Source organism: Camelina sativa, chromosome 20 (assembly GCF_030686135.1).
Source record: "Camelina sativa cultivar CO46 ecotype springtype chromosome 20, ASM3068613v1".
Taxonomy (NCBI): domain Eukaryota; kingdom Viridiplantae; phylum Streptophyta; class Magnoliopsida; order Brassicales; family Brassicaceae; genus Camelina; species Camelina sativa.
The window spans coordinates 10,948,141-10,960,557 of NC_141899.1; the positions used below are offsets into that span (position 1 = coordinate 10,948,141).

At 35.0% G+C, this 12,417-nt stretch overlaps 1 protein-coding gene and 3 pseudogenes across 3 annotated transcripts; 1 reads left to right on the forward strand and 3 right to left on the reverse strand.

Moving 5' to 3' along the window:
• Positions 1-455: 455 nt before the first annotated feature.
• LOC104770508 (cell division cycle 20.2, cofactor of APC complex pseudogene) lies at positions 456-1,603 on the reverse strand (annotated as a pseudogene).
• Positions 1,604-3,957: 2,354 nt separating this feature from the next.
• Positions 3,958-5,664, reverse strand: LOC104772428 (uncharacterized; annotated as a pseudogene). Its single transcript, XR_015593419.1, has 4 exons — positions 4,973-5,664; positions 4,357-4,765; positions 4,182-4,251; positions 3,958-4,146 (listed from the first exon to the last, which is right to left on the reverse strand). The product of XR_015593419.1 is annotated as an uncharacterized LOC104772428 (transcript).
• Positions 5,665-6,201: 537 nt separating this feature from the next.
• LOC104770507 (calmodulin-7) lies at positions 6,202-7,901 on the reverse strand. Its single transcript, XM_010494941.3, has 2 exons — positions 7,663-7,901; positions 6,202-6,787 (listed from the first exon to the last, which is right to left on the reverse strand). Exons 1-2 carry the CDS (start codon positions 7,736-7,738, stop codon positions 6,414-6,416), a joined length of 450 nt encoding a protein of 149 aa, XP_010493243.1. The 5' UTR covers positions 7,739-7,901; the 3' UTR covers positions 6,202-6,413.
• Positions 7,902-10,856: 2,955 nt separating this feature from the next.
• Positions 10,857-11,863, forward strand: LOC104770506 (vacuolar protein sorting-associated protein 36 pseudogene; annotated as a pseudogene). Its single transcript, XR_015593418.1, has one exon. The product of XR_015593418.1 is annotated as a vacuolar protein sorting-associated protein 36 pseudogene (transcript).
• Positions 11,864-12,417: the final 554 nt, after the last annotated feature.

Genomic DNA, 12,417 nt, shown 5'->3' on the forward strand with positions numbered 1-12,417 from the left:
TTTTTTTATGGCTCTCAGGCTCTTTTGTTAGCTGCAAATCAATTAGTAAGTTATAAGGCCTTTGTGACACAATTTATTCATGAGGAAAATGAATCTTTGTTTATATAAAATAATCCACTTAAGTTACATTTTGATCTCAGTACAAATGTCACTGCTCTGCAGTCGCATTACATTTTAAACAATTGGCCACATGGAGTATGTTACAAGGAAGAATGACAAGTCTTAAGGAGATATGATACAACTATAATGAAGTAAGTAACACAAGTAATCATATAAATATATTTGGTATGGATATAGTGACTTTTTATCTGCAAAAAAATCAATGAAATACTCAAAAACGCTAGTAAACTAGCTAGTTAACCGTCCTTAATTGTACATAAAAAAAAAAAAAAAATTTTGTCATCGAAAGAAGATGAAATTGCTTAACTATCAGTGGGTTTCGTCCTTGTTCGTCTTCACAGTTTCAACGAATATGATTCCAATTAGAGTATGGCTCGGGAGCTACCTTTGGAACAGCTTTCTTGACGGTCCCTGGTACTCCAAAAACATTCCAAATCCTGAGAGTCTCGTCTGCTGCTGCTGAAGCCACGGTACAACCATCCGGACTCTGTGCTATATAAAGAACTCTTGATGTATGACCAGTGAGTTCAGCCATTTTCACCATGGATGGGTACTTCCAAAGTGTAAGCTGATTCTGTGTATACCCATGTGAGCTAAGCAATTCTCTTTCGTTTTTGCTCCATAACAGAGAACAAACTTGAGAGCTGGTGTCAACTGAATTCAAGCAAGCCCCAGTGAGTGTATTCCAGAACTTAATCGTCTGATCTCTGCCATCACCACCAGTTGCAAGCAAACTCGATTGGAAAGGGCACCACGCAAGAGCTTTCACAGCAGCTCTATGTTCCTCAAACCTATGCAGCCATTGCCTAGTTGAGTTGGAGGAACGATCCCATACGTGTACCACATTGTCGTTACCACCACTTGCTAGTTGCTGTCCTGATCCTGACCACTTGAGACCACAAACCTCTTCAGTGTGACCCACGTAAGTAGCCACAATGGGTGATCTGATCCGCACATCATTGTTGATGACCCGTCCGTCCATTCCTCCAGTTGTTAGAATGTGATTGTTCCATGCCAATGATCCTACTCTTGACTGGTGACCACCTTTCAATGTTCTTATCAGTCTACCATCAGAAGAATCCCACAGCTGCACTTCAGAGTTGTAAAGACCAACTGCAAGATATTTACCATCTTGCGTCCAGTTAACGCTTGTGACAGGTCCCTCCTCTTCATCAACGGTCACAAGCTCAGATGTATGATCAGTGGATGCATTCCGCAAGTAAACAGTGTCTCCCAAAGCCACGGCTAGAACATTACCACTGCTCCAGTCCAACAAGTTAAGGTAGAAGTCATCGACCAAGTCAGGTAGGTCCAAGGTTTTCTCACAAGTCTGACGAATGTATCAACGAGGCTTTACGGATCTAGGTTGTTGTTGGTGAGGATCAGAAGAAGCAGAGTGAATAGTACTAGAAAGCAGAGCTTGAGGTTTTTTTCTGAATGCGAGAATCCGAGTTCTATTCATATTCATCGTCTCAGCTAATCGTTCAATGTAGGCTTTTCTTGACGGTGAAGTTACTTCACCCCTAACTTTTCTTCCTTGAGTTAGAGCGTAATGAGCGTAGTCAAAGTCCATCCCAGCCCTGTTTGGTATAAACCTATCAAAATTTTCCTTGGATCGCTTCCTGGGAAGGAAGTGTTCTTGAGTTGTACACCACCCTTTCATATCCGTCATTACCAAACACACTCAAAAGAAAACGAAATTAGAGACTAATCAAATAAAGCCCTGCAAAAAAAGAAGCGTTAGTGAATTTGAACACAGAGACAAGAGTTTGGTTTCGTCGATGAGAGAAACAAGAGACTAATCATATAAAGCCCTGCAAAAAAGAAAATTTGAACACAGAGACAAGAGTTGAGTTTCGTCGATAAGAGACTAATCAAATAAAGCCTGCAAAGAAAGAAAAGAAGCGTTAGTGAATTCGAACACAGAGACAAGAGTTGAGTTTCGTCGATGAGAGACAGAGAAATTAACCAAAGCCCTGCAAAGAAAGAAGCGTTAGTCAATTCCAACACAGAGAGAAGAGTTTAGTTTCGTCGCTGATAGACAAAAGAGATTAATCAATCAAATAAAGCCCTGCAAAGACAGAAGCGTTAGTGAAATTTGAACACAGAGAGAAAAGTAGAGTTTCGTCGCTGATGAATGTGAGATGACGATCGAGAGAGCTAATGATCGAGAGAGCTAATGATCGCTGATTTAGGGTTTCTTTTGTTTTCTGTGATTAATTATAGTACAACGGTTGGAAACAAAAGAGAAAAGGAAAATTACAATTACAACGGTTAGATTAATAAATGCGTATCATATCATATCATCATTTAATGAAGAGGAAATTAAACCTCAAATATGGAAATATAATTCTATTGAAATTATAATTAAGTATATGGAAACCGGATTCTTCTATATAATACCCTCCTGAACCGTGTTTTACCCTAAATTCTCAAAGAGTATTCTTTTTCTTTCTTATTTTCTCTGTGTCAAACTAAAGCTTCTTCTTTTACGTTTTTTTATTTGTCTCTCTGTAAACAAAGCTTCTTCTTCTACAATGTTGACAAAGGACAAAACCAGGAGATTGTTGTCCGTGAGAAACCCAAAAAGTTTCAAGAAACAACCTAAGACAACAAATCTTGCTTCGAGAGAACAGACCATGTATAAGAAAGCATCCGAGCTTTCCATCCTTTGTGATGTCGAAGTCTGTGTGATATACTACAACCGTGACGGAGAACTCGTCGGGACATGGCCGGAAGATCGATCCAAGGTTCGAGACATGGCAGAGAGATACAGCAAACTCAACGATAGCGAGAGACGCAAGAAAAGCACAAACCTTTCTCTGTTTCTGAATAAGAAGACCGACAAGAAGACATCTTTAGATATCAATGACAAGAGATTCTCTGAGAAACTTTTGGAGATGGAGGCTTCGTTAGAGAGTAATATACGGGTGTTACAAGATCAGTCTTCGGGTGTTACAGAACCTGCAGACAGAACCCCTCGATCAGAACCCTTTGGTGTCTTCCGCCGGCTTCTTCACAACATTGATGAGCGGTGGTGTGTCAAAAACAGAGCAAGACCTATCGACGCCTTCATCGACTCAACAACTTCCCATGGTGATGATGCAGACACAAACCCCACCAGTACTTGTCCACTTTGATGATCAGTTTGCGGAGTGGAATCCGTCGTCTTTTTCTTTTGCAGATCCATCATTGATGTTCTCTTCTTTTTACAATTGAAGAATTAGGTCTTGAGGTTTATTATTTTCTATTATGTATGATTGATTACCAAGTTTGATTATGATGAGTTTGTAACTCTGTTAGCATGCAAAAAGTCTCTTCATTTAGATATATTTAGAATTTGTTATGAATTTTTGTATCATCCTTTGAATTGTATGTTTTGCCAATTGTATGAATGTATTTTTCTCTCAAGTAAAGTTTCTAACATAGTCTTTGGCTTCTTCTACTTTTTTTTTTTTTTTGAGTCTTAAATTTGAGTTTGATCAAACTAACTATATTAAGGGTTTTTATGCAATAGATCACATTGAATGTTAAATGTCTATAATTGATGCAGACAAGTAAACTAATTGAGTAAATTGAACCTTGTTTCTGTGAATGATCTATTTTATCACTTTCGTTACAATCTCTGCAAAACAAAAATCAGAGAGACAGTGACTGGTTCGGTGCAGGCTCTGGCTTTTTTCAGCTGCAAAACAGTTAGAGAGATAAGGACTTGTGAAACAATTCGTTCATATGAATAATAGTCAGTCTTTGTTTATATAAAATAATAATCCCACTACAAATATCACTGCTCTGCTCTGCAGTCGCATTACATTCTATTTTCGTGACCTGTTCGAGTACACTAAACCATTGGCCACATGGACTATGTTACAAAGAAGAATGAAAAGTCTTAGGAGATATGATACAACAACAATGGAGTAACACAAGTATTTCCTAAAAAACCGAAATCAATCATATACTCAGCTCTGTCGGAATTTAGGCCACACTGTGATAACTCCTGGTCTTGTCTCATCAAACCTGCTGTACCTGTAAAGCAACATTCCATTCTTCAGTTGTTTCACCTGTTATCTTCAAAGAATGTCTTCACAGCCTGAGGAAGTGAAGCATGTCCCCGGCTGTGTTTACCAATACCTATAAAGGACACAGAACATTACTGTCACAGATTTATGTGTGAAGCTTCTATTCTATTTAAACAAGGGAAGCATCAGTTCACTACGTAAACAAAAATTGACATACCTGTTACAACCTGCAACGAGTTACGTAGTTGCCTAGAAGAAATTTTTTGACTGTCGCGTCCATCCACATCTAATCTACCAAAAGGCTCTTGTGATGCAGATCGCAGGATTGCATTCTTTGGCCTACCTCTGTTTGGTGATACTGAACTGTTCACTGTGAAGTGACCTTCTATCTTTTGCAAACGTTCTTGTAACGCTTGAACAGCTTCTGTTGCGTGGAGTCCATGCAGGTCCAACTTCCATATGCCGTTGTCCTTATTTGTTATACCTATTATCTTTTTGGCTGCCTCATCATTTAGCTTCTCAGCTGTTAACCAATCCTCTCTTGCTTTTTTCTGAATGCTGCTTGGCAGAAGCATGATCATATCTCTGAAAAGCATTTTGGGCAGCTCTTGAATGGTTTGAGGATGGTTTGAGGCTGATCTGTTTAAAAGAAAAGAAGGAAAATTTCTCAATAGCTGATGATAATTACATATTCAGCTTTGAAGATAAGCAAGGATTGAAATAGGAAACCGACTTAGTTGTAGCTTGAAATTTAAGCATACAGTTTGGAATTTTGAACTGACTATGGACACATGATAAACAACTCAGTATAAAAAGGAAACACTCCTTTGTGTACCTCATCATTTTCAGTGCATCCTTTCGATGATTCAAGTAGAGATCATATTCTTCCCATTCAGGCTCTATAGGAAGGAACTGAAGCCGTTGAATGATACAATCTAGTTCAGAAATATCATCACACAACTGTTGACTGTCAGATGCAACCACCGGAAACGACCTTCCATCACTCTCTTGCAGATCAACCTTGCCAGCATCTTCAAAAGTGGACCTAGCACCCATCTTCACCGAACTTGTACCACTTCTTCCAAATGTGCTATATCCGGAACTTCTGTTATTGGATGAATAACTCTCAATCTTTGAAGTTGGCACCTCAGCTTCCTTATTGTTACCAGCAGGAACCATACCTTCCAAAAATTCTCTGTCAATGCCGGAAATTTCGAAGGAGGTAAGAGCACAGAGGAAAAAAACTTTTCAGAAGGTTCATGATTTCTTCTCAGCTTCCCTCTAACATCTACAAGAGATGTATTAACACTAGTTGAAACAGGCGGGAATGGATCATCGTCTACCTCGATTTCGAGACCTTGCTTCTTCTGTCTCTGCTTGAGATCAAACGCAGTCCAACCAGATGATTTACTTTTCATCCATGACATCTTAAAGAAAATAGACTAAAAATAAAGGACCCTGTGCACTAGCACCTACGGACACCCTCTAAGCCGGGGCTGTCTCTAATAATAATGATGGCGATACATTGGGCTCTTCTTTCTCAACTTCCTCCAAAATCAATATCCCAAATCATACCGTCTCATCGAAAAGTCCATTGTTCTTAAAGGGAATGCCTGAGAAACCAAAGCTATGCATCAAGTCTCAGTTTGGTTTGAGGCAGAGTGTTTTGGTGGTGTTGTGCAGAGACCAGTTTAAGGAAGCTGGGAGAATTTGCAAATTTATGTAGACTTTGTTTTTCTTTAGAGATGGAGCTGTATTAAAAGGGAAGAGAAGCTAACCACAGAAGATTGGTGTCGATCGAATTTTTAGACAAACAGGAAGTAAACAATACATTTTTCTGTACAAATACATTTTTAAAAGAAGTTCAATGAAAAATATGGTGTTTAACAAGCAGGAAATGAGATGGATAATGTTAAATGTGTTAAATTCTTTTCCTTTATATTGAAAAAGTTGGTTTGGTTTGAATTTTGATCAATGCTTTGGTTACCATTTGGAGCCCAAACCACTCAAACCAATCCACCAATGCAATTTGATTGGTTGGTCTAAGGAAATATAAAAGCAATTATTCAACTGCATCAATTCTTTCAATTGCAAAATATGAGTTCATACTTTCACATAACACTAAAGAACCAAACCAAAAACAAAGCAAACAACAATTAAAAGGGAAGGAAGCAAACGATGTCCTAAAGAACGCAACCATAATTAAGTCATGATGAAACTTAACTGTAAGAAATCATAAATCTTGTTTCTTAATATGGGGTTAAGATAAAATTCTCACTTAGCCATCATGACTTTAACGAATTCCTCATAGTTGATCTGACCATCGCCATCAACATCTGCTTCTCGGATCATCTCATCAACTTCCTCGTCGGTTAGCTTCTCCCCAAGATTAGTCATCACATGTCGAAGCTCAGCTGCAGATATGAAACCATTCTGGTCTTTATCGAAAACCCTGAATGCTTCCTTCAGCTCTTCCTCTGAATCAGTGTCCTTCATTTTCCTTGCCATCAGGTTCAGGAACTCCGGGAAATCTATGGTTCCGTTCCCGTCTGCATCAACTTCGTTGATCATGTCTTGTAGCTCGGCTTCTGTTGGGTTTTGCCCCAGAGACCTCATCACGGTTCCAAGCTCCTTGGTGGTGATGCAACCTGCAGTCAGATTTAGATATAAGTTTAAGAGACCGACTTATATCCACAACCAGGTTCACGGACAGCAGTTCCAAATATGTTTAAGATGATCAATTTCAAAACAAACAAAAACCATTGCATTTCTTATTTCAAATGATGAAGATCTGGAAAGTAAAAAGAGAAATGATTTCTCATCATACAATAGGAATAAACTCTTCAAGGCTTCATTTAGTGTTAAGGAAATGAAATATTGCATGTTTATTTCATCTTTCCTTATGTGTATTGTGTACTGTACTAGCTAACCTATTGCATTAAAAGACACAATATTCATTTCTCCATATCTCTTAACAATGGTATCAAAGCCAGGTTAACAAAAACCCTAGCCACTTCGTTCAATTGAGCCCACATCTCACCGTGCAAATGCCATAAATGCACAATACAAGGTGCTAAGAATGAAGCAACACAACATAATTTCGCAAGTTCTTCACCAAAACATCTACAACATCAATCCTTATTTCAAGGACGAACCATTTAACTCTCAACTAACAACTCAATCTCAATATATATATATGGATAATTTTCATGAAAAATAGCATTGCTGAATGAACACTGACTAGTAAAAAATACAGAATGAACCAAATCTACCCCAACAAACAAAGCGATCGAGCGAGCGTACAAAGCAAACAAACACCGCGTGAATCTGAGTCATTATTGAACAAGCCAAGAAATGCTAGATCGTTCACGAATTCAAGTGAAACAAAACACGAATTGTACCCCAAGAAAAATGAAGATCATGGGAAAGCAAGCCAGTGAAACGAAACACGAATTCAAGAACGAAGGAAGGAATCATCGGAAGAGAAGATAAAAGTTATAGATCTGTGAAAATGAGAACATACCATCACCATCCTTATCGAAGAGGCTAAAAGCTTCCTTGAACTCTGAGATCTGGTCATCGGTGAGCTGATCCGCCATTTTTCTTCTACCTTCTTTTTTTTTTTTTTGGAACTCCCGAGAAAATTTTGCTAATGATTTTAGGATTTATTTTGTCTACAAGAGCTCTTATAAAATACACAGCCCAACATTAATATATGGTTGGGCCTCTTAAAGATCAAATTACCATTTTTCAGAAAATAAAAATAATAATAATTTAGACAGAATTTATCCTTAATTATTTGTTTTCACTTTTCATACTTAGTGGAGGTTATTGGTTTGAGATTTTAACAGAATTTTAAAGATTTTAAATGTTATGTAGAATCTGTTGTTATTAAATCAAGATTTTGTTAAACTCTGTTAAAGTTTAGTGTTATTAGTTTGTGATTTGTAAAAAATCATTTAAAATCTTAACAAATTTTGGTTATTGGATTCAGACTTTTGTAAAGTCATTAAAAGTTTTGTGTTATTCAATTAAAACAAAAGAATCTATGATTGTTAATGAGTTCAATTATTATGTTATTGGTTCATGATTTTAGACACTTTATTTACAAAATAAAGTCATGCAAAGTATCAAAAAAAATACAGGGATTGTTTGAAAAACTTTACAAGATTTTAGAAAACTAATCAACAAAACTCTCTAGCAATCTTTAACAATCTTTCACTTATTCACTTTTAATGATTTTGTTGAACTCTTCAAAAATCTTCATAAATTAGCATCAGATAAGTTAATTAGGGGGTGGTATTGGTTTGAGATTTATGAAGATTTTTGAAGAGTTCAACAAAATCATTAAAAATGAATAAGTGAAAGATTGTTAAAGATTGCTAGAGAGTTTTGTTGATTAGTTTTCTAAAATCTTGTAAAGTCTTCCAAACAATCCTTGTATTTTTATGATACTTTCCATGACTTTATTTTGTAAAGAAAATATCTAAAATCATGAACCAATAACATAATAATTGAACTCATTAACAATCCTAGATTCTATTGTTTTAATTGAATAACACAAAACTTTTAATGACTTTATAAAAGTCTGAATCCAATAACCAAAATTTGTTAAGATTTTAAATGACTTTTTACAAATCACAAACTAATAACACTAAACTTTAATAGAGTTTAACAAAATCTTGATCTAATAACAATAGATTCTACATAACATTTAGAAATTTTAAAAACTCTTTTCAAATTTTAAACCAATAACCCCCACTAAATGAAAATTTTATCCATAATTGATTTCTTTCATTATAATATACTATATTTATTTTCTATTAGATACACTAAAAACCAAATAGTAGTAGAGTATATATCTATCAAACTATTTCAATAAAATATGTGATGTCATTATTTAATATCTTGCAAATAAGTAAAAAAAGACAAATATCATCTATATAACAGCATTTAATAATTATCGATTAAGAATACCTTTTTCCCAGCGTAAATAACCGTTTTTCTCTCCTCCAATAAGCGACGCTAGAGACGATTAACCAACACCATGGCTTCGGCCGACGTCGGCTCCGGCGTCGGACGTACTCCTTCTTTTCATTTACCATCTTCTTAATTTATCTTATTCCTTTATAGATCTAGTTTTGTAAGATTTAGATTGTTTTCCAAATCTCTTCCATAAAAGGAGTGTTTCTGGAAGGAAGATATTCATTTTCAAGGCAAGGTCTATCCTCATCATCTCAAACATCCATTTTTGTGACTATGATCATGGTTGAAGATTATGGGTGTAAAAGATGATATGGATCTCATTTATGGTTAGACAAAGCTTATAGCAGATCTTCAAGTGGTGCCATGGCTATTGTCTCTCAGATATTTTTAAAGTCAGAGGAAGACAATCATACATATATCACAGATCTATATATATATATATATAATAGTTGTTTTTATTTTATATCTCTTCAGTAGAGTTTGATTCCGGCGAATGATCATCTGCAAATTCTTCTGCCGGTTGGTGTTTTAAACGATTGCGAAGTGAATTTGGTATTTTCATAGTTAGATTATAGCCAAGAATCGCAACGACTTGGGGTGGACTTGGGTTCAAGCACGAAGAAGGAAAATAGCAGATTTGATTATCTGCTAGCGAGTAAGTTCTTCTAGACAAGAAGCATTGTTAAATTCACTTCTTTTGTTGTATCGTTCCTTATTTATGTTCATAAATGTATCCTTATGTGAATCATTTCTCTGTAACTTTGTAAACTCTTCTTCGAAATAAATGGAAATAGATGTTAAAAAAAAACAGCATTTAATAATTAATCTCGAAACATATTCAATTGAATATTTTACATCAAAGTTTATCAATTAAATTTGTTATATTTTTTTATATATAAAAAATCTAATAATAAAAGAATTGAACTAGGTAGATAACATGAAGAGATTATCCTCTAATTACGTTGCATGAAATTAGAAGCGGATATGTAAAAACAGTTTTTAAAAAAACATAATACCAATTATTGTATATTTGAATAAGTGAATATATGATAGTTAATTATTGAAGATCACAACATGTAAAATAATATCCTAAATTGAAGAAACTAAAAACAGTACTGTCAACATGTAAAATAATATCCTAAATTGAAGAAACTAAAAACAGTACTGTCAACATGTAAAATAATATCCTAAATTGAAGAAACTAAAAACAGTACTGTCAACATGTAAAATAATATCCTAAATTAAAGAAACTAAAAACAGTACTGTAAGTAAATAGTACTGTAAGTAAAACAGTAGAATATTTTTTAATGTACTAAAAATAATAAATATACCTAATAAACTAAAATATATATATATATATATATACTTTTACAATATTTTATCATTCCGTATATTAATACTTTATAAATATTATATGGAAAAATCACGATTTTACATTAAAATGTTGCATATCATTCAAGCCTGTATGTAATAACATCAAGTTTCAATTTTTTATGGGGAAATTGGAAATAAAGGATGTTTTTTCCAAAAAAATGTCCATATGTACTTTTATTTTTTAGGTTTGGTGAGATAGGTTTTATAATAATAGAAACTCAGTTTTACCCCTACATTTTAAAACCAAAATAAAAACGAAAATACAGTAAATAAATAATTAACAAAATTTTTTTAAAAAAACAAAGTGATGAAACCTCTAATCGATTTAGAGGTTTATACACCCCCAAGAATGAAAACTCGAAAACCCGGGTTTGACGGACGGTGAATTACTGCGGCTTGTTCTTCCGATTAATCTACAGCGGTGGTTGAACAGCGGACAGAGGAATGTAGCTTAAAATAAAATAAAAAAGCTGTATGATCGATCTGCTTCCGAATTGAGTCTCCATGGCTAGTGGAAGCAGCATCAGAGTCGGTGGTTTGTTTGTGAACGCAGAGGTGACTACGAGTGGTAGACCAGTGCTTCGACGCAATGAGGTCGACTGTTTCCTCCTCTCCTCCGTCGATTTCGATTCCGAAGATGATCCGCCGCGATTCACCGCTTTGAAGTCCGGTAATCTTATCTTAACCACTCATCATCTCATATGGATCCCTTTGCAATCAAACAGATATGTTCCTTCTTCGATTCCTCTCGCCGCTGTTACTCACATCTTCTCTCATAAGAAATCGATAAGGTCTATGTTCCATTCGCCGAGAATCTGAGTTCAAGCGGATCCGGGTTCGATTGTGGTGACTATTGTCTTCAAGGGGAAAGGGGATTTCAATGGATTTAAAAATTTTTTTTGGGAATGTTGGAGAGGCAGGGCATGGGAAGAGGGGGACAAGAGCGAGGCTGAGACTTCTCATTCAGGAGGATCTGGAACGGTTGCTCAAGGTTTATACGGAAACGATGGAACAGTAAGGATGGTGGGATTGGCTGGGATATTGAGGAAAGAGCAAGAACAGTGGGAGAGCACGAACAAGAACTTGCAAGATGATAAAAGTCTAGGACATGTATTTTTCATATGTTTTAACTTGATCTTGAAGAGTTTATCTGCAACTGTTTGTAGAAGGGAAAGATTCTTATTTGATTATTGGTTTCATATTCAAGTCAAGTTGCGTCTGAATTATAGTACTTTTGTTTGGTTGATAGATTAAGAAGGCTAAAGAGATGGTGAGTCTGGCAGAAAAAATGCGTCAAAAGCTCTTGTCTTGCTTCATCTGTATGTTAAGGAACGAAAATTAAAGTTAGTTTGAAATTCAAATTAGAACATACTCCTAACAAACAAATACAATCTTAGATAAATTATTTAGTTTCTTTTTAAAAATATTCACTTCCTATATATAGTGAAATCTAAAATTTTCAGAGTATACATTCTATATTTCTGTAGTATATATCTACTAATTTTTTCAGAAATAGAGTAAAAAAAGGAAGACATATTCTAACGTTTTCAGAGCATAGAGTAAACCGTAGAAGGTTTATACTAAAAAGTTTAAAACATAGAGTAAACCGTAGAATACATACTCTGAATATCGTAGAATTTTGAATTTCGGACTACTAAACTATTTAGAACAAAAACCTTTTCTGAAATTAGTATAACATGTACAAAATGTTAGAATACAAAATCTAGTATTTTCAGAATAGTAGAAAACGTTTTCTAAATTTTTTATATCAAATTTTATCCATAAAAAAAACAGACTTATACATTTTTTATTTTTTTGGAAAAAATAATATTACCTCTATTATTGTATATCTACTCATTTTCCTATATTTCACATTTTAAAACTTGTTAAATGTGAGGTTTTCAATTTCTATGGGTAT

What these genes read in the sequence shown, in the direction of transcription:
- LOC104770507 (XM_010494941.3), bottom strand. Translation starts at nt 7,738, where the DNA reads ATGGCGGATCAGCTCACCGATGACCAGATCTCAGAGTTCAAGGAAGCT. An exon ending in CTTCGATAAGGATGGTGATG is followed by an intron (nt 6,788 to 7,662) that starts GTATGTTCTCAT and finishes ATCTGACTGCAG; the next exon opens with GTTGCATCACCACCAAGGAG.